Source organism: Ranitomeya variabilis, chromosome 5, assembly GCF_051348905.1.
Source record: "Ranitomeya variabilis isolate aRanVar5 chromosome 5, aRanVar5.hap1, whole genome shotgun sequence".
In the NCBI taxonomy this organism is placed as follows: domain Eukaryota; kingdom Metazoa; phylum Chordata; class Amphibia; order Anura; family Dendrobatidae; genus Ranitomeya; species Ranitomeya variabilis.
This window is the reverse complement of record NC_135236.1, coordinates 186,654,733-186,676,524: the sequence shown is the minus strand read 5'-3', so window position 1 is coordinate 186,676,524 and position 21,792 is coordinate 186,654,733. Positions and strand designations below refer to the sequence as shown.

At 43.2% G+C, this 21,792-nt stretch overlaps 1 protein-coding gene across 3 annotated transcripts in view; it reads left to right on the top strand.

Moving 5' to 3' along the window:
* The window catches only part of EFL1 (elongation factor like GTPase 1), a 381,827-nt gene that overhangs the window by 307,301 nt on the left and 52,734 nt on the right, over positions 1-21,792 (top strand). For all 3 annotated transcript variants that reach the window (XM_077263620.1, XM_077263621.1, XM_077263622.1), the window contains exons 17-18: positions 3,493-3,640; positions 11,442-12,439. In XM_077263620.1, coding sequence (XP_077119735.1) covers positions 3,493-3,640; positions 11,442-12,439 — 1,146 coding nt within the window. The remainder of the gene's footprint in view (positions 1-3,492; positions 3,641-11,441; positions 12,440-21,792) is intronic.

The window sequence follows — 21,792 nt, the reverse complement described above, 5'->3', positions numbered from 1 at the left end:
GGCTCCAGCTAAGCAGTGGTACAGTTAGCGCTGTTCCCCGGCGCCGGGTGCTGAAGACGGCTGTCATTGTCTCCTGCTCTTCTAGCAATCATTGCTAGCAGGGGAGACTGTTGAGGGTTATATTCAACTGATAACAGTGATTACTGCCATCAGCATACTTATGCTGCTATTAATAGTGAGAGCAGGTGACGGCTGATGGGAGTATTCATCAGCTGCCGCCTGCACTATAAATAAATAAATCTGTGTGGGTTCCCCTGTATTTTTGATAACCAGCCGGGCAAAACTCACAGCTGGGGGCTGCAACCCTCAACTGTCAGCATTATCAAGGCTGGTTATCAAGAATAGAGGAGTCACCATGCTGTTTTTTTAATTATTTAAATAAATTTAAAAAATGGTGTGGGGTCTATCCCCCATTTTTGACAACCAGCCTTGCTAAAGCAGACAGCTGGGGGCTGGTATTCTCAGGCTGGTAAGGGGCCATAGATGTTGACCCACCCAGCCCAAAAATAGCAGCTCACAGCTGACCAGAAAAGGCGCATCTATTAGATACACAAATTCTTGCTCTTTGCCCAGCTCTTCCCGCTTCACCCCGGTCGTGATGGCAAGTGGGGTAATATTTGTGGGGTTGATGTCATCTTTGTATTGTCTGGTGACATCAAGCCCACTGGTTAGTAATGGGGTGGTGTCCATACCTTTTCCATTTTTATTTAAAAGTAAATACTCACCTGACACCAATTCCATTGAAGCCCTTGTCTTCTGTAATAAAACAAAAATAAAAAATCAACAATATCCCTCACCTGGCCGATGTTTTGTCCTATGCTGTAAGCCATATATGGGGATAAATAGTATTCAACCTGGACGGTGCCAAGATGTGACCGTCCAGGCTGAGAACCACTAATGAAAGAGCTTCTGCGAGCGCATCAGTGAGCAACGGTGACCTGATCGAGGTTACTGCATGTCACTGAGTCTGCGTTTCCAGCCGGGCTGAACTGCAGTGACCTCAGCTCTGTGAGAAAAAGTCACCGCAGATTTCTCACAGCGTCAGCCTCAATTCTTGAAAAATGGGGGGGACCCCACGCCATGTTTTTAAATATTTATTTAAATAATAAAAAAAACAGCATAGGCACCCTTCTATTCTTGATAACCAGCCTTGCTAACACTGACAGCTGAGGGTTGCTGCCCACAGCTGTCAGTTTTTCATAGCTGGTTCTCAAAAATATAGGGGAACCCACTTCATTTTTTATTTATTTATAACGCAGGCAGTGGCTGAATACTCCCATCAGCTGCCTGCTCTCAGTTAACAGCAGCAGGTGTAGGCTGATGGGAGTAATAGTCCCATCAGCTACCGCCTGCTCTCGCTGGTATCAATTGGATATGACTGATCACCAGCAGAGCAGGGGAGAATGATGAGAGCAATCTAAAGCACCCGGCTGCTGTGGAACAATGCTAACTGTACCGCTGCTTCCCAGGCATCGGTACATGTGGTACTGATGAGCCACATGTTTGCTGCAAATATTAGACGGACACTGATATCTGTGGTTTTTTCGGTACTGGAAATATTCAGGACATTTGAAACTGGCCTAAGATGATTGGTATTTGTCTGCCAAATCTGTGATCTGTGATTTTTTTTGTTTGTTTTTTAATTTTCATTTCGCCATTGTCGGCTGAAACTACACATCTGTGGCATCATCAGTTGATTGTGGCCAACACTTGCCACTTTGCTCATTAAGGCCACGTTCACATGTGTATTTGGTCAGTATTTTACATCAGTATTTCTAAGCCAAAACCAGGAGTGGAACAATCAGAGAAAAGTATAATAGAAACATATGCACCACTTCTGTATTTATCACTCCTGGTTTTGGCTTACAAATACTGAGGTAAAAAAAACCTCACCAAATATTCAACGTGTGAATGTGGCCTAACTCTATTATTTTATCATTATTATTATTTTACACTTTTTTTATTAGAAATGTCTCTGTTCTGCTAGATTAGTGTTTTAGTCTACTTTAGTCTTATGAAGGATGTGACATCTGATTGATTGGCCACATTTTCAAGTATGGCTAGTTTTAGTTTATCTGCCTACAGCCATTTCTCCATAAGGTTCTTCCAGACAACACGTTTCTTACATATCCACCTCCAGCCCCATCTTTCTGATCTCTTCTTCCCTCTCTGCCATATCTACCTTCTAATGTACATACCTCTTAATTACATGAGCGGGATGGAGCCCATGCCAACCAGCTATGGTATTACTTTTTTCTTTCTTTGTGATTGGTTGACTTTTCTTTTCAGCTAGTTTTCATAAAATGCCTCTAAATGGAACAGAAAAAAACGGAATGTGCTAATGAAAATGTGATCATAGCCTTAGGTGGTAGGACGCTTTCATACTTTTTCATTGTCTGTTTAAAATGGATATCGGGAGGCTTTCCCAATGTGTACCTCCAATGTAAGCCTCTGTAAAGGCATAAACTGGCATCTGTCACCTAGATATTCACCCCAAAAAATATGCCATGCAATATACCTGGAAGCTGCTTTTTTTTACTCCACTATTCCATCCAGCAGAACCAAGGTATCTGACATAGAGTATCTGCACCAAAGAGGCCTGAGGGACACTATCGTCATGTCGGGGAGGCAGTGGATACGTTTTAAATATGAGCTGGAAGCTTCTGTGTCTCATACAGAAAAGTATAAACCACCACATGATGCCACCCCGAGGTCATACATCTGGAATAGACACGAGTGAACGTGCTCGGATCAGCTGTTATCTGAGCATGCTTGGAGTGCTAACCGAGTGTCTTTGGCGTGCTCGAAAAATATGTTAGGCAAACCCTGCATGTGTTGTGGCTGTCGAACAACTGTCTCGGGGACTCGATATTATTCGAGCACGCCGAAATCACTCTGCTAGCACCCGAGCATGCTCTAATAAAACCTTACCCGAGCACGTTCACTCATCTCTAGCCTGGAAGCATGGTTGCGGTGCTAATCAGCAGGATGTAGATAGTAGCTGTATATATGACTGAAGAAAATAATATAAAATAGAAAACTGATACCAAAAGGGTAAAGAGAAATATCTATAAAATTTCATCCGTTTTTAGGTAGATTCATGCGGGAGTAATATTGTCAAAGGTGGACCTGCCCTGAAAACGGTCCAGCTTTTCTGCTGCATTTTGGCCTCTGATTCCCAAGTTTCTTGCACATATAATTCTATTTAATGGCAACACGGTGGCTCAGTGGTTAACACTGCAGCCTTGCAGCGCTGGAGTCCTGGGTTCAAATCCCACCAAGGACAACATCTGCAAGGAGTTTGTATGTTCTCCCTGTGTTTGCGTGGGTTTCCTCCGGGTACTCCGGTTTCCTCCCACATTCCAAAGACATACTGATAGGGAATGTAGATTGTGAGCCCCATCGGGGACAGTGATGATAATGTGTGCAAACTGTAAAGCACTGCGGAATATGTTAGCGCTATATAAAAATTAAAATTATTATTATTTGCAGGTGAAATGCCACAACTGGTGAAAGGAATGAAGCTCTTAAATCAGGCGGATCCCTGCGTTGAAGTGCTGATTCAGGAGACGGGAGAACACGTCCTTATTACAGCAGGAGAAGTTCACTTGCAGCGCTGCTTGGATGACTTGAGAGAAAGGTTGAGCAAACATTATATATTTCCCCGTGCACACATAGTAGGCGGCCTTGCCGTAGACACTGATTTATGCAGTTTGACTTTGCTAGACGTTCTCATCCAGAATTCTCCGGCCCTCCTCTGGACCCCAAGTACATTTATTGATGGCTATAAGATGGTCCACTGCTGGTGAGGGCTTGCCTCCTCTCTGACCTACCATCCATCCTAAGCACTTTTTGGCAGACTACCTCTCATTACTTGTCACTGAACGCGAGCGCTTCATTTATGGCTAAATGCTCAGTGTGCAATGGCCTTCCAATTAAAAAGCAATGTACCTGTAATGAAAGTGTACACTTATTGATATGCATAGCTAATGGGATACATGGGATTGCAGATGGCAATTCCTTTAATCTGTCAAATGAAAGCAGACAAGGGCAAGCGTGGGATAATGTCACTTTTTTTAAAAAATGTTTTATTATTTCCAGGATGATATCAAGTGCTGCAGAAATAGAATTTAAATGGTTTGAAGTTCATTAGAAGCATGGAGATTCGGGTGCAGTCACAGCGGTGGAGCCACAGTAACTTGTGCTAACAGAGTGACATAAGCGGTCTCGAATAATATGTTCCGAGCCCCCTCGCCTGCATGTCTCACAGCTGTTTTGACAGCCTCAACACATGCAGGGATTGCCTGTTTGTTAATCAGTTCTCCTTCAGATATTGACTTTTAGGATTGCTGCTTCCAATAGGTAACGCTAGAGTTCTAGTTCTCTTCGTCTTCGAAGAGACAATTTGCTTATGAAATTTCCCAGAGACTTATAAGTCTCCTCACTCTGACATGCCAGGCTTGGAGAAACGTTATCCCTTAAAATGATAATGATATCCCAATGACGAAAAGCACACCTTGACACCTAACAATACAAGTTCAATGGTTTTTGCTTTAAGCATTAACTGCATTTTTATTTCTTTCCTGGGTGTCCATTTAAAAAATGCTACATCTTCAGCCTTAGACCATGTGTGACGCAATGGAAAATGCATAAAATACTTAATTAATAAATGTGATTTTAAACCCTCCATCACCGATGTGCCATAATTCTGATTCTGACATTTATCTGTAGAATGGATATAGATATTGGCACAATAAAATTGCAGAACAATACCAAAGCAGAGCAGAGTTATCTTAGGGTTTTGTGACTGGATCACATGTAGGAAACCTATTATGAGACAGAGTCTCTTGTGGCAGAGCAGCCGGCATTCAATTCCCTTATCCAAGTACCAGGTCACCATATGTCTTCCTATCTCTTGGGATAAGAAGTGATGGCTGCACAAAACCTTTCTCATCTGTGTAGGACGGAGATTGTATTGAGGCTTTTATTATTATTATTATAGCGCCTTTTACGCCATGGCACTTTACATGTGAGGAGGGGTATACATAATAAAGAGCAAGTACAGTAATGTTAACAATTCAAGTCACAACTGGTACAGGAGGAGTGAGGACCCTGTCCGCGAGGGCTCAAAATCTACAAGGGATGGGTGAGAATACAGTAGGTGAGGATAGAGCTGGTCGTGCAATGGTTACTGGAGGTTGTAGGCTTGTCGGAAGAGGTGGGTCTTCATATTCCTTTTGAATGTTTCCATGATAGGTGATGGTCTGATGTGTTGGGGTTGAGTTTTTCAGAGAAGGGAGGATGCTCGGGAGAAATCTTGTATGTGATTGTGGAAAGAGTAGATAAGAGGGGAGTAGAGCAGGAGATATTGTGAGGATCGGAGGTTGCGTGCAGGTAGGTACCGGGAGACGAGGTCACAGATGTATGGAGGAGACAGGTTGTGTATGGCTTTGCATGCCATGGTTAGAGTTTTGAACTCGAGTCTCTGGGTAATAGGGAGCTATTGAAGGGGTTGACAGAGGGGAGAGGCCGGGGAATAGCGGGGATATAAGTGGATTGGTCGGGCAGCAGAGATTAGAATAGATTGGAGGGGTGCGAGAGTGTTAGAGGGGAGGCCACAGAGCAGGAGGTTGCAGTAGTCAAGGCGGGAGATGAAGAATGCATGGACTAAAGTTTTTGCAGATTCTTGGTTGAGGAATGTACTGGAGGCTTTCCTGACTTTTGATTTTTTTCCAGTTTGTCCTTCATTGTCCAGTGTTGGATTAATTAGAATTGCAGACCACTCAATCCCCTATATGACTCTACATTACAGTTTTCATTATTATGAACTTTTATTTTTACTTTTTGTTGTGATACTAATGTGAATTAAATTATATATATATCCTGTCCATGGCCTTTTTTGGTGTAACAGCTTAATACAATTAGTTTCATGCCTTCATCATCATTGGAAAAGCTAGCTCTTTTTAAGGCTGTGTTCACACTTTTGCAGTCTTGGTGTAGTTTCTGCATCTCTTCTGAAAGCTTTAGGGTGTATTCCGATTGCGCAGGGTTTGTTCATAGTTTTTTTTTCATTGGCTGTATATCCTGGTAATATTCCACCAATTTATGTCGTAGAAGTCTAGGAGTTATTCTCTTGCAACATATGTCCTTTCATGCATGTGAAGACTGAAAAGTCTCTTAAGAACGCACTGCTTATAGATTTCCATTTTGTGATGGAAATTAATGTTTTCGTGAAAATTTATACAGATCTTTCCATAAGTATTTTCTGGAACAGATGTAAATGTGGGCCTGCATGTTTGCCCCCGGCTCCCAGATAGCGTTACTCTTCAGGAAGAGAAGACTGGTGTGTACATCGGTGATGTAATGGCTTCCTAAGACTTCCTTGGCAGTCACATCTCAGGAATAATAACACTGTCACGTCTACTGGAGACATTTGGCTGCACTACCAAGAGGAACGCTTGTTCCTTACCACCTTCCCCACAGGTGTCCATTCTCTTTTGCAGCCTGGCTTCTATTCTTAGACATCATTTTGCGTCCTCTTAATATTTTCTTCTTTCCCCATAGAATTCAGGCTAACTGTTCACCTGTTAAGTAACAGCTGCATTGTGCGTCCCATCGCAGACGTTTCATTAGCTGTCTTTTATGTGAGCGCTCAGCCTCTATTCACATACCACTGTACACATTTATCCCAAAAAGATGTGAACTCTCTGTACTCAGTCTACCTATTGAATATTTCCGTGTGATCGGGTAAAGTACTTGGTACCAGTGGGGGCTTTTTATTGTTTCAAGTTGGTGACTTTGGGTGATGGATGAATACTAAGCCACATTCACACCTGATGGATGCATTATTGAAAAAAACCTCTTTCACGCTGCAATGAAAGTGTACTTAAATCACGCTAGGGACGTTTCAATCTAAAATACATGTGACTTTACGTGCAGATTTTTCAGGGGACAATTATGTAAAATATCCGTAGAGTGTGATCATACCCATACAAAATTCTGGTTTGATATTGTATCAATGCAGCAGTGAGGGCATTTTAGGTAGAACTTTAAAAACTAAATATGATACTTAGTCTTGATAAAAAAAAAAAAAAAAAGTGTGACTCATGGAAAAGTATTATACTGATTTCTTTTGGTAACAGAATAGAATATTGTTTGGGAGAAGTATATGGGGTATGTGACTTGCTTGGTTTTAGTATACTTTGCTTTATTGTTACTACATTCATAAGTAAGTGTAATTGAGGGCAGAAAAACCAACGACCAGAGCAAAGGTATACAGCAGGTAAAGAAAGTATTGAACACATAACCTTTTTTCTATGTAAATATATGTCTAAAGGTGCTATTGACTTGAAATTCTCACCAGATGTCGCTAATAGCCCATCCAATTTACACAGGCAAAGAAATCACACCATAGACATCCATAAATTAAGTTATGTGTAATAATGAGAAATGACACAGGAAAAAAAAAGTATTGAACACGCTTATTGAAATTTAATACTTTGTGCAAAAACCTTTATTGATGCCTCCTTTATGGAGAAACTAGTCGCATTCATTGCTCAGGTGTCATTTTGCACCATTCTTCCACACACACTCTCTTCACATACTGAACGTTTCGTGGGCTCCTTCTATGGACGCTTTGTCTTAAGGTACCGTTACACTAAGCAACGCTGCAGCGATACAGACAACGATGCCGATCGCTGCAGCGTCGCTGTTTGGTCGCTGGAGAGCTGTCACACAGACCGCTCTCCAGCGACCAACGATGCCGAGGTCCCTGAGTAACCAGGGTAAACATCGGGTTGCTAAGCGCAGGGCCGCGCTTAGTAACCCGATGTTTACCCTGGTTACCAGTGTAAAATGTAAAAAAACAAACACTACATACTTACATTCGCGTCCCCCGGCGTCCGCTTCCTGCACTGACTGAGTGCCGGCCCTAACAGCAGAGCGGTGACGTCACCGCTGTGCTGTGCTTTCACTTTACGGCCAGCGCTCAGTCAGTGCAGGAAGCGGACGCCGGGGGACGCGAAGGTGAGTATGTACTGTTTGTTTTTGTACATTTTACACTGGTAACCAGGGTAAACATCTGGTTACTAAGCGCGGCCCTGTGCTTAGTAACCCGATATTTACCCTGGTTACCATTGTAAAACATCGCTGGCATCGTTGCTTTTGCTGTCAAACACAACGATACACGGCGATCTGACGACCAAATAAAGTTCTGAACTTTAATCAACGACCAGCGATATCACAGCAGGATCCTGATTTCTGCTGCGTGTCAAACACAACGATATCGCTATCCAGGACGCTGCAACGTCACTGATCGCTAGCGATATCGTTTACTGTGACGGTACGTTTAGTGTTTGGGATCATTGTCTGTCCACCCTCGTTGCATCTTCATCATCCTGGTGACGTGTTCAATATTTATTTTACCCACTGTAGGTCATATGTTTATAGATGCCCAAACTGTGGTAGGTGACATAGATGAAGGCCTATTATAAATTACAAAGGTGACACTTTGGAGATACCAAAGAGGATAAATAGGTGGACCATGCTGTTCTTTTATTAGAGGGTGAACAACCTTTGTGAAAGAATTCTGCAGACCCCCTGAAATATTTAGCATTATAAGAAAAAAATGACCAGACCTGGTGAATGTATGCATACCGTGTGTGTGTGTGTGTGTGTGTGTGTGTGTGTGTGTGTGTGTGTGTGTGTGTGTGTGTGTGTGTGTTTGTGTGTGTGTGTATGTATATGTATATATATATATATATATATATATATATATATATATATATACTGTATATACACATAAACACAGTGGTTGCGGAAAGTATTCAGACCCCTTCAAATTTTTCACTGCTTTATTGCAGCCATTTTGTAAAATTATTATTATTTATTGTATTAAAAAAGAAAAACTGAAATCTCACATGGTCATAAGTATTCAGAGCATTTGCTCAGTATTGGGTCGAAGCACCCTTTTGAGCTAGTACAACTATGAGTCGTCTTGGGAATGATGCAACAAGTTTTTCGCACCTGGGATTTGGAGATCCTCTGCCATTCTTCCTTGCAGATCCTCTACAGTTCCGGCAGGTTGGATGGTGAACGTTGGTGGACAGCCATTTTCAGGTCTCTCCAGAGATGCTCAATTGGGCTTAGGTCAGAGCTCTGGCTGGGCCAGTTAAGAATGGTCACAGAATCTCGCCATCCTTAGTTGCGATTATTCATATTTTACGAGTCACTAAAAACTCTATTGTTTATCATTGGAAGAGGTCTGATCCCCCTCTGTTCCAAGACATTATGGAAAAAAATCCATTCTCATAAATCATACGAACATAAATTGGCCTTGGTTAACAACAAATTTGAAAAATATGCCAAAAAATGGTCTAGATGAATAGAACTGTTTCCTCAAGTTTAATATTGTATTGTTTAGATTTGCTTAGTGTAATGTTCTTGTTACCTGTTCTAAACTGTTGCAATTTATACAAGGACTTGCAGGTCCTTCATGTTCCCTTTTTTTCCCTTACCCCTCCCTCCTCTTTCCTTCCCTTCCTTGTTATATATGTTTAAAATTTCAATAAAATGTTTGGAAAAAGAATGGTCACAGAGTTGTTCTGAAGCCACTCCTTTGTTATTTTAGCTGTGTGCTTAGGCTTCATTTACACTTGCCGTGTTTTTACGGTCCGTTTTTGCGCTCCCAATAGATTTCTATGGGGCCGCAAAAATTTGTCGGAACTCTGTATGGCCGTGAGGGCCACATTTACGGCTTAAAAATATATCAAGTCTGCTCGATATTTTTCACGGCTTACGGAAGTTTGTTTTTGCGGTGCACTGTGAAGACCGTATTTGCAGAACGTCGTTTTTTTGTTTTCCCTACTTTTTCCTTACTATTCGATTCCAGAAAAACGGCGATCCGCAAGATTTTTGCAACCCGTTTTTGCGGCAGACAGTGAATAATACGGCAATACAGCCTGCAAAAAAGGCCCCCAAAAACAGGCCGCTAAAAACACGGCAAGTGTAAAAGAAGCCTTGCGGTCATTGTCTTGTTCGAAGGTGAACCTTCGGCCAAGTCTGAGGTCCAGGGCACTCTGGAAGAGGTTTTCATCCAGGATATCTCTGTACTTGGCCACATTCATGTTTCCTTCAATGACAAACAGTCGTTCTGTCCCTGCAGCTGAAAAACACCCTCATAGTATGATACTGCCACCACCATGTTTCACTGTTGGGATTGTATTGGGCAGGTAATGAGCAGTGCCTGATTTTCTCTACACATACTGCTTAGAAAAAATTATCACCAAAAAAGGTCTATCTTCATCTCACCAGACAATCTTACTTCTCATAGTCTGGGAGTCCTTTACGTGTTTTTTTTTTAGCAAACTCTATGCGGGCTTTCATATGTCTTGCACTGAGGAGAGGCTTCAGTCAGGCCACTCTGCCATAAAGGCCCGACTGGTGAAGGGCTGCAGTGATAGTTGACTTTGTGGAACTTTCTCCCATCTCCCTATTGCATCTCTGGAGCTCAGCCACAGTGATCTTGGGATGCTTCTTTACCTCTTTCACCAAGGCTCTTCTCCCTCGATTGCTCAGTTTGGCTGGACGGCCAAGTCTAGGAAGACTTCTGGTGGTCCCAAACTTCTTCAATTTAAGGATTGTGGAGACCATTGTGCTTTTAAGATCCTTGAGTACTGCAGAAATTCTTTTGTAATTTTAGCCAGATCTGTGCCTTGCCACAATTCTGTCTCTGAGCTCCTTGGCCAGTTCCTTTGACCTCATGATTCTCATTTGGTCTGACTTGCACTGCGAGCTATGAGTTCTTATATAGACAGATGTTTGCCTTTCCAATTCAAGTCCTATCAGTTTAATTAACCCCTTAACCCCCAAAGCTTTTTTCGGTTTTGCGTTTTCGTCTTTCGTTGTGTTCTTAGGGTCACAAGTAGTGATGAGCGAGTGTACTCATTGCTCGGGTGGTCTCCGAGTATTTGTAACTGCTCGGAGATTTAGTTTTTGTTGATGCAGCTGCATGATTTACGGCTGCTAGCCAGCCTGAGTACATGTGGGGGTTGCCTGGTTGCTAGGGAATCCCCACATGTATTCAAGCTGTCTGTCAGCCGTAAATCATGCAGCTGAGGCAGCGAAAACAAAATCTCCGAGCACTTACAAATACTCAGAGATCACCCGAGCGTGCTCGGGAAAACCCGAGCAACGAGTATACTCGCTCATCAGTAGTCACAAGGCATTTCCTATCATTGAGACTGGTTCAGACAGACCAAGAAGTAGAGACCAGTGAGGGCCAAGAAACCATCAGAACAGGACCTGCAGGGGCTTTTCAAGATCATTTAGCTTTTCTTCTAGATTTTTATACCAGTTTGTGCCAATTTAAAAATTATTTTAATTCAGTAAATCATGATTTGTAACTGGGTTTTAAGTTGATTATTTTTTATTCACATACACAGGTTTGCGAAGATTGAGGTGAGTGCATCTGCACCTATAATCCCATTTCGAGAAACCATAATAAGACCTCCAAAAGTTGACATGGTAAATGAAGATATTGGAAAACAGCAAAAGGTGGCCGTTATACACCAGGTTAAAGAGGATCAAAGCAAGTCCCCGGAAGGAGTCCACGTTGACCCAGATGGTTTAGTGACGCTAACCACGTCAAATAAAATGGCCACGCTCAGTGTCAGAGCCGTTCCCCTTCCAGAAGAAATAATTCCACTACTAGAGAGGAACAGTGACTTAATTAGAACTATGGAGCAAATCAACTTGGCTTTCAGTGAAGGTGGCAATGCCATTCAGGTCAATGAGACGACAATTAGCCGAATTAATGAATTCAAAGGTAATCTTGAACAGCACTTACAAGGCAGAAGATGGAGAAATGTAGTAGACCAAATATGGTCTTTTGGTCCTAGACGTTATGGGCCTAATATGTTGGTGAATCACATTGAAGGCTATGAAAGGCCATCTATATGGCAGTGCCTTGATAAAATCACTAAAGAGGGGAAATTTCATAGCTTTGACAACAGCATTGTCAGTGGTTTTCAGCTTGTGACTCTGGCTGGTCCCATGTGCGAAGAACCTCTTATGGGTGTCTGTTTCATTGTGGAAAGACTCGATATAAATAAATCTGCTGTATTGGAAAGACAAGATTCAGAAGAACCGTCTGTAAACAGTGATGAACATCTACATACAGCTGCTGAATCCATTGAGAAGTCTGCGAGGGAAGCTGCTGAAGCTAAGGACATTGTACAGCACAGCCAGAATAGCACAAAGGCTCAGGAGAAATCCAGCAAGCGCAAAGGGGATTTCCTATTTACAGACTGTTACGGACCATTTTCCGGACAGTTAATTGCCACAATGAAGGAAGCTTGTCGTTATGCTTTCCAAGTAAAGCCCCAGAGACTAATGGCTGCAATGTATACGTGTGAGATCATGGCTACAGCAGACGTGTTGGGTGAGTAAATGTTTATTTTTCTTTATTTTAACAATACTCAAATGTATGTCTGTCACTTCCTTTCCATCTGTCGCTGTCTCTCTAATTCTATCATTTTCTCTGTCTCCCTTTTCTCTCACTCTCTCATTCTCTCTTTCTTTCACTGTTTCACTTACTCTCATTCTCACTCTCCTTCACTATTTTTCTTTCATTCTCTCTGCCTCACTCTCTAATTCTCTCTCTCCCTCTTTCACACTGTCACACTCCCATGTTCTCACTTTCTCTCCACACTCTCTCTCGCACTTTCTCTTAACACTCTCTCCCTAACTTTCTCTTTCACTCACTCTTCCGAACTGGCTCACTTTTTCACTCTCCCTCCCTCTCTGACTCCTTCTCTCTCCCTCACTGTCTCTGTCCTCACTCTGCCCCTCACTCTCTATCTGCTTCTCTCTGCTTTGCTCTCTCTCTATCCTTAGCTCTGTCTCCCCTGCTCTCTCTATTGCTCGCTCTCTCCCTTGCTGTCTCCCTTGCTCTTTCTCCCTCACTCTTTCTCCTTTGCTCTCTCTCCCTCGCTCACCTCTCTCCCTCGCTCTCTTTACGCTCCCTCTTTCTCTCCCTCACTTTGTCTCTCTCCATCACTTTCTCTCACTCTTTCCAACTCTTTCTCGCTCGCTCTTTCTCGCTCGCTCTTTCTCGCTCGCTCTTTCTCCCTCGCGCTCTTTCTCCCTCGCGCTTTCTCCCTCGCGCTCTTTCTCCCTCGCGCTTTCTCCCTCGCGCTCTTTCTCCCTCGCGCTCTTTCTCCCTCGCGCTCTTTCTCCCTCGCGCTTTTTCTCCCTCGCGCTCTTTCTCCCTCGCGCTCTTTCTCCCTCGCGCTCTTTCTCCCTCGCGCTCTTTCTCCCTCGCGCTCTTTCTCCCTCGCGCTCTTTCTCCCTCGCGCTCTTTCTCCATCTTACTTTCAACTTTGTTATGGTGCTCCAGATTATCTGCTTGTGCAAATGTGCCACATCTATATTTCTTTTAGTGGTCCCAAGTTTCTTTTCTTTATACTTTATATGTTTAGAAGCCACTCCTGATTTTGGCTGAAAAGCACAAAAACTGCTCCTTTTTTTGAGGGGGATTTGTCAGGATTTTAGAAGAGGGGCCCAAGTGTAGGGAGTAGTATGTTGTAAAATAAATATATGGTGATGTTGATTATGTGACTGGCGACCACAGAGGCAAGAAATTGACTGCAGCGTTCAAATGAGTTGGGATATAACCTCATGGTAGGACCAAGGACCTGCAAGGGATTTAATGGGTAAGTAATGGCTATTTATTTATTTTTGAACATTTCCTTCTCTTTGACAACCTTTCAAAATGAAAATTCTGGAAAACCCCTTTAAACCTTTGGTTTAGGCCCAATTTCTGCCTTTGTATTCAGATATTATTTTATTTATTGCATTATAGACCTTAGATATCCATGGTTACGACCACTCACATAGTGACAGTTAGCTGTTAGTGGTCGTAACCATGGATACCTTAGCTACTGCAATGCGATGTGAATACCCCGGTAATGCAATCTATTTTGCCTTGTAAGTCAGGCAAACTTTGCTTTACATATCGTGTTTGTTTGTTGTAAATTGCACCATTACTTTTTATCTGTTACTGAATTACCAAGTAATTCATATTTTATTTATATGCAAATAATGAAATATTAAGTGCTCCGGGCGTGGCAGAGCACTTAATGAAGCATTGGCTGCCCTGGTTGTTTACCCACCCTGCGCCGGCCTTTTTAGCTTGATTTGATATGTGACTGTTTCTCTTGTCTGGTCCCTGACATCCCACAGACTGTGAGTTATCAATCAAGCTAAAGAGGCTGGGGCTCAGAGTATTTGATTTCAATAAGGGGTGGTACAAATTGTCTAATGAAATACTCTTTTATTATTAATGATTAAAAACACAGTGAACAGTGAGTGGGATTTGGGCAAATAGGAAAACTACAGATACCCAGCTTTCTTTGCAGAGGACTTCATGAATTGATGCCAACCAGTCTAAGAGCCTCCGATGAAGCAAATGACGGATGGGAAACGTGTAGAGGCACTACATGCGGCTCAGATGAGTATATCATGGCACTGATGACACATGCTTAATTGTAGTATTTTTGTAGAAGATAACTGTGTGTCCACTAATCTGAGATATGGATATATGATTCCTCATGCCTAAACAACATTGATGAACTGTACGTTAGGGTCACTTGGGAACATAAAGGGATAGTCCTTGGTAAGCCAGGGCGCCAATTGTGTACATCTTAGCCCTCAGCGGCAAGGCAGGCATTTACCCATGGATCTATAGGGACTAACAGTCTTATTTTGTATTCAACTTTGATGGACTGTAAGTCCATTTCTGTGGTAGTGGATATATATCAGTTTTATATATGTGATGTTTATATATGGTTAATACCTATGTGGAGGGTTTTTAATCTTTAAAGAAGTTGTCCACTACAATAACTTTTTTTTTTCATATAAATCTTGCTATTATGTGCCACTGAAAACATCCACTGTGTTTATTTTAGCAATATTACCTTTTATCATGCTGTAGCAGCACATCTTCAGTGCTGGATCCAGCTCTCATGGGGTTAATCGAAAACTTCCTTTCTCCTGACTTATTGTGCTCTAATACTACAAGTTCCATGATGCTTTGCACAGGCTTCTAAGCCCAAACCTACCACACCCACTCCAAAACACACCCCAACCCCTCCCTCCTCTCCCTCCCTCTATCTTCAAAAAGATTTGTGATGTCATTTCTGTCCAACCTCCTCTTTTACATTTGTCCAACCCACACTCCATTACAGATAGATAGATAGATAGATGGAATTAGATAGATAGATGGAATTAGATAGATAGATGGAATTAGATAGATAGATGGAATTGATAGATAGATAGATAGATGCATACAGATATATCTATATATCTGTCTATTTCCATAGATATGTCTATATCCATGTTTCTAAACCCCTTCACCCCTGGAGCGTTTTTCGTTTATCGCTCCCCTTCTTTTCAGAGCCATAATTTTTCCGTCAATATGGCCATGTGGGGGCTTGTCTTTTGCTGGACAAGTTCCACTTTTGAACGACACCATTGGTTTTACCATGTCGTGAAACAGAAAATGTAAAAAAAATTCAGTGCGATGAAATTGCAAAAAAGTGCAATCCCACACTTGTTTTTTGCTTGGCTTTTTTGCTAGGTTCACTAAATGCTAAGGCTGTGTGCACACGTTGCGGATTTGATTGCAGATCCGCAGCATCAAATTGCATCAAATCCACAGTGTAGTGCACAACCAATGTAAGCCTATGCAAGCTGCAGACTTGTTGTGCACATGCTGCACCGAAACGCAGCTTTTTTTTTCCGCAGCATGTCACTTCTTTTGAGCCAAACTGCAGTTTTTCTGCACCCTTAGACTTGCATTGAGTTGGGCACATCCGCAGCAAAACCGCAGATGTAAAAAAGATCTTCAGTTTTGCTGCGGATGTGGGTCCGAGAAAAGCTGCAGTTTGGGAGGAGGGAAGTGTGTGTGTGCGGAATGTGGGCGGTGACTGTGTGCGTGTAGGTGTGTGCGGGACTGTTCGGGTGTGTGCGGGACTGTTCGGGTGTGTGCGGGACTGTTCGGGTGTGTGCGGGACTGTTCGGGTGTGTGCGGGGCTGTGCGGGTGTGTGCGAGGCTGTTCGGGTGTGTGCGGGACTGTTCAGGTGTGTGCGGGGCTGTGTCTTTTGGGGTGTGTGTGCAGGCATCATCTGATGGGACTACAAGTATGCAGCATCCAATCTGCAGCTAATTTTGATGTAATCCGGACAGTGGACACACACCCTACACTAGCCATACATCTATCAATAGATATATCTATCCAGATATATCTATAGATAGATCTATAGATGCATACATCTATCTATTCATATATCTATCTATATGTAGATCTGTCTATCCATTTCATCTATCATCTGTCTATCTTTGTGTGTAATGGAGTGTGGGTTGGACAAATGTTAAAGAGGAGGTTGGACAATAATGACATCACAAATCTTTTTTTTTTTTTGTTCATTAATACATCTTTATATCGCTTACAAATAAGCACAAAAAAACATAAAAACCGTGCAAAAACTGCACCAAAAATGAATTAAAAAATGCATCAAAACTGCGCAAAAAACGCACCAAAAACTGCATCAAAACCAAGCAAAAAACACACCAAAAACCGGAACAAAAACTGCATAAAAAGCGCATCAAAAACTGAATCAAAACTGCACTAAAGACCGCACCGAAAACAAATTAAAAAATGAATCAAATCCGCCAAAAAAACGTGCAAAAAACGCACCAAAAATTGCATCAAAACCGCAACAAAAATGCATCAAAACAGCACCAAAAACTGCATCAAAACCGTGCAAAAAATGCAACAAAAACTGCATAAAAACGCATAAACTGAATCAAAACCGCGGTAAAAAACTGCACCAAAAACGAATTAAAAAATGCATCAAATCCACGCAAAAACGCACCAGAAACTGCATCAAAACCGCAACGAAAACTGCATCAAAAACGCACAAAAAGCGCACCAAAAACCAGACCAAAAACTTCATCAAAACGCATTAAAAACTGAATCAAAACCGTGCAAAAAAACGCACCAAAAACTGCAGCAAAAACTGAATCAGGGTATATGCACATGTTGCGGATTTCCTGCAGATCTGCAAATGATTTAGTGTACGTGTCCACGTTCAGGATGGCCGGCGCTTTGGACGGAGTGGAGAACCCGCTCCGCCCAAAGCTCCGCCCCTTCTGTAGACGCGATGATGCCGAGTGTGTTCATTGCACACATCCGGCATCATCGCACCCCACACATAGGGCCCTGTGTTTTACCTTGCGCGGCGCAGCGTCGCCGCAAGGTAAACGGACATGCTGCGATCTAAAAAGATGCGCCGCATGTCCGGAATCGCAGGGCCGCCGGATGCGTGTTACCACGCATAGTGGAGACGGGATTTCATAAAATCCCCTCCACTATGCTGTAACATCTGGATGCTGCGTTTTTGACGCTGCGGATCTACACAGCGTCAAACACGCAGCGTTTCCTGAACGTGGAAACATACCCTTACAGTACAATGTAAATCAATGGCAAAAAAAATGCTGTGCTGATGGTGCAGAAAAATCTGCAAGGAATACGCAGCAGATTCAAAAAAGGACCATGTCAATTATTTTGTGCAGCTCTGCTGCGTTTCTGCACCCATTCCATAATAGAAATCTGCAGGGTTAAAAAAAAGGAAGAAATCTGCACAAAAATCCGCAACGTGTGCACATACCAAAAAAAGGCGCAGATTCTGACCTGCGTTTTCTGCCAAGAAATGCAAAATCTGCACAGAAAATTCCACAGTCAAATCTGCAACGTGTGCACATTACCTCAAAAACTGCATCAAAACCGCACCAAAAACGCATCAAAACAGCTAAAAATCTCATCAAAAACGCACCTGCGTTTTCTGCAAGGAGATGCAGATTTTGTGCAGAAAATTCTGCACCCAAATCTGCAACGTGTGCACACAGCCTAAAACTGACCTGCCATTATGATTCTCCAGGTCACTACGGGTTCATAGACACCAAACATGTCTAGGTTATTTTTTATCTAAGTGGTGGAAAAAAATTCCAAACTTTGCTAAAAAAAAAGTAAATAAAATAATTGCGCCATTTTCCGATACCCGTAGCGTCTATATTTTCTGAGATATCGGGTTGGGTGAGGGCTAATTTTTTGCGTGCCGAGCTGACGTTTTTAATGATACCACTTTTGTGCAGATACGTTCTTTTAATCGCCTGTTATTGTATTTTAATGCAATGTCGCGGCGACCAAAAAAACATAATTTTGGCTTTTGATTTTTTTTTTCTCGCTACGTCGTTTAGCGATCATGTCAATTTTTGTTTTTATTGAAAACAACTGACATGTTACGGCTTTGAAGTGGGCTCACCGCCTGAGCCCACCTCAAAGCGGGGGATACTGCCAGCTGGCGTACTATTCCGTCAGCTGGCAGAAAGGGGTTAATGAACAATATGTTTCAGTTTAAAAAAAAAAAATGAAAAAAAAAATCGCTTGGGCTCCCGCGCAATTTTCTGTGCCAGAGGGGGAAAGCCGACGGCCGGGGGCCAATATTTGTAGCCTGGGAAGGGGGTAATACCCATGGCCCCTCTCTAGGCTATGAATATCAGCCCGCAGCTGTCTGCGTAGCCTTTAATAGCTATTAAAATAGGGGGACCCCCCAAAAAAATGACGTGAGGTCCCCCTATATTTTATAGCCATAAAGGCTACGCAGACAGCTGCGGGCTGATATTCGTAGCCTAGAGAGGGGCCATGGATATTGCCCCCCCCCCCCGGCTACAAACACCAGTCCGCAGCCGCCCCAGAAATGGCGCATCTGTAAGATGCGCCAATTCCGGTACTTAGCCCCTCTCTTCCCACTCCCGAGTAGCGGTGGGATATGGGGTAATAAGGGGTTAATGTCACCTTGCTATTGTAAGGTGACATTAAGCTGGGTTAATAGCGGAGAGGCGTCAATAAGACGCCTATCCATTATTAATCCAATAGTAATAAAGGGTTAATAAAGCACACATTAGGAAACAAGTATTTTAATATTCTTCATTTAACCATACTTACCATACTTCAGCGCCTGCAAAAAACGTAAAATAATAAACCGTATACTACCTGTCCGCCATAGTCCAATTAATTGTGAGGGTCCCACGACGATCTTCCCTATAGAACAGTGACATCAGGTGAAGTCACTGCTCTATAGGACCTTCAGTACACACTGACAGGAGACAATGGCTCCTGCAGTGCATCACTGTGAGGTTACTATAGTTCACTGGTCTCACTTTATGGCATTTGCTGCGTGGGAACTTTCTCACACAGCAATGCCAAAAGTGAGACTAGGGTTTATTTTCTCACAGGGGCGTAGGAATACATTGTGGGGAATACATTGTGGAAGGATACCTTCCATCATTGTATTTCTGGAGCCCCTGGAGAGCGGTTGCATCAGCTGATGCTGCTGCTCTCCACGGGAGATCGTCGTGGGACACTCGTTTTAATTGGATATCTGCGGATCAGGGAGTATAGTGTGTGTTTATTATTTTAATATTTTTTTACAGGTGACAGTGTTTTCCAGGATCAAAGTGACAAGTGATTGTGAGTATGTACTCTGTTATATGTACTGTATGTCTATATGTATGTTGTATGTGTGTACTGTATGTATGTACTGCATGCTGCATGTCACATGATGTCGCATGCTGCATGTCACATGATGTCGCATGCTGCATGTCACATGATGTCGCATGCTGCATGTCACATGATGTCGCATGCTGCATGTCACATGATGTCGCATGCTGCATGTCACATGATGTCGCATGCTGCATGTCACATGATGTCGCATGCTGCATGTCACATGATGTCGCATGCTGCATGTCACATGATGTCGCATGCTGCATGTCACATGATGTCGCATGCTGCATGTCACATGATGTCGCATGCTGCATGTCACATGATGTCGCATGCTGCATGTCACATGATGTCGCATGCTGCATGTCACATGATGTCGCATGCTGCATGTCACATGATGTCGCATGCTGCATGTCACATGATGTCGCATGCTGCATGTCACATGATGTCGCATGCTGCATGTCACATGTTGCATGATGTCGCATGCTGCATGTCACATGTTGCATGATGTCGCATGCTGCATGTCACATGTTGCATGATGTCGCATGCTGCATGTCACATGTTGCATAATGACGCATGTTGCATGTCGCATGGACTTGTAGTCCCATTGGACGATGCCTGCACACAGAAACACACACACACCAATGAACACAGAGACACCACACACACCCCGGCCGCCCACCCGCCAGAAGCATACCCAAGCACGGCCAGCGGACTCACCGCAAACACCCGCAGACCCCAGCACCGCGAGGCGCCCGCACATCCCGGTGCAGCCCCATTGCACCGCCCGTTGCCGGCACATCCCCACTGCACCGCCCGGCTCCGGCACATCCTGGCACCACCGGCACGCAGACCCCCTGCCCATCCCATCACAGCGTGCACATTCCTCTCTACCCCTGCCCGCCCCCCCAAGCACAGCCCCGCCTGCCCCCAGCACAGCCCCCAGCGCCGCCCACAGCCCAGTCACTCTTGATGAGTGACCGCTGACTGTGAGGCTGGCTCACGCCTGCTCATGACGTCACGTCAATTTCCAGAGTCTGGAAATTGATGTGACGTCGGCGGAAATTAGCGGCGGCTGCAGCCTGGGGGTCACGTGACCCGGACTCAGCCGCCGGCATAGCGTCGCTCACAGGTGAAAACTGCAATGGAAGGTATTTACACAATTTATTAGGGGCCCTGGGGGGATATATTGGGGGGTTAATTTTAAGTAGTGGACAACCCCTTTAATGATATAAGGTTTATTTTATGGATAATTTTGGTGCTGACAGGGAAACAACCTGGGGAGGCAGTGGTTCCGTAAGTGCTATGGGCATGAAAAAGCACTTAGCACATCATTTGCATATGAAAGAAAACACAAATTTCTCAGGAATACAACAACAAATAGATGAAGTAAAGGGGTCAATGGATTTACATTCTAAAGATGTGCATGCCCATTTATGTGGTGTGGAGAAGGGAAGGGAGCTTGATCTTATTGACATGTTTCCTTTGAAAGAGTGTTTTCATTGTAAAAAAAAAATGATGTCTTGTCAATATGGGGAAAAGTGTTGTGATTCGGTTCGTGGGCTCCCCCGGTGGTCTCTTGTGGTACTGGTGTCCTGCAAGCTTTGCCTTCTCAGTTCACCTGTTCCTATCAGGATGTGGGAGTATCCTATTTAACCTTGCTCCTCAGTCATTCTAATGCTGGCCATCAATGTATCCAGAGTGATTCTGTTGCATGTTCCTGCTCCCAGTTTTCTGCTCAGCTAAGTTGGACACTTTAGTCCTTAAGTCTATTTTTGTATGTTTTGTCCAGTTTGCACTTATGTGAATCTCTGCAGCTGGAAGCTCTTGTTGGGCTGAAATTACCACTCCAGTGGCATGAGTTGTCACATGAGTTAAGGTAATTTCAGGATGGTGTTTTGAAGGGTTTTGCAGCTGACCGCGAAGTCCTCTGTTGTATCTTTCTGCTATTTAGTTAGCGGGCCTCTCTGTGCTAAATCTGCTTTCATACTACGTGTGTCTTTTCATCTGCTCTCACCGTTATTATACAGGTCCTTCTCAAAAAATTTGCATATAGTGTTAAATTTCATTATTTACCATAATGTAATGATTACAATTAAACTTTCATATATTATAGATTCATTATCCACCAACTGAAATTTGTCAGGTCTTTTATTGTTTTAATACTGAT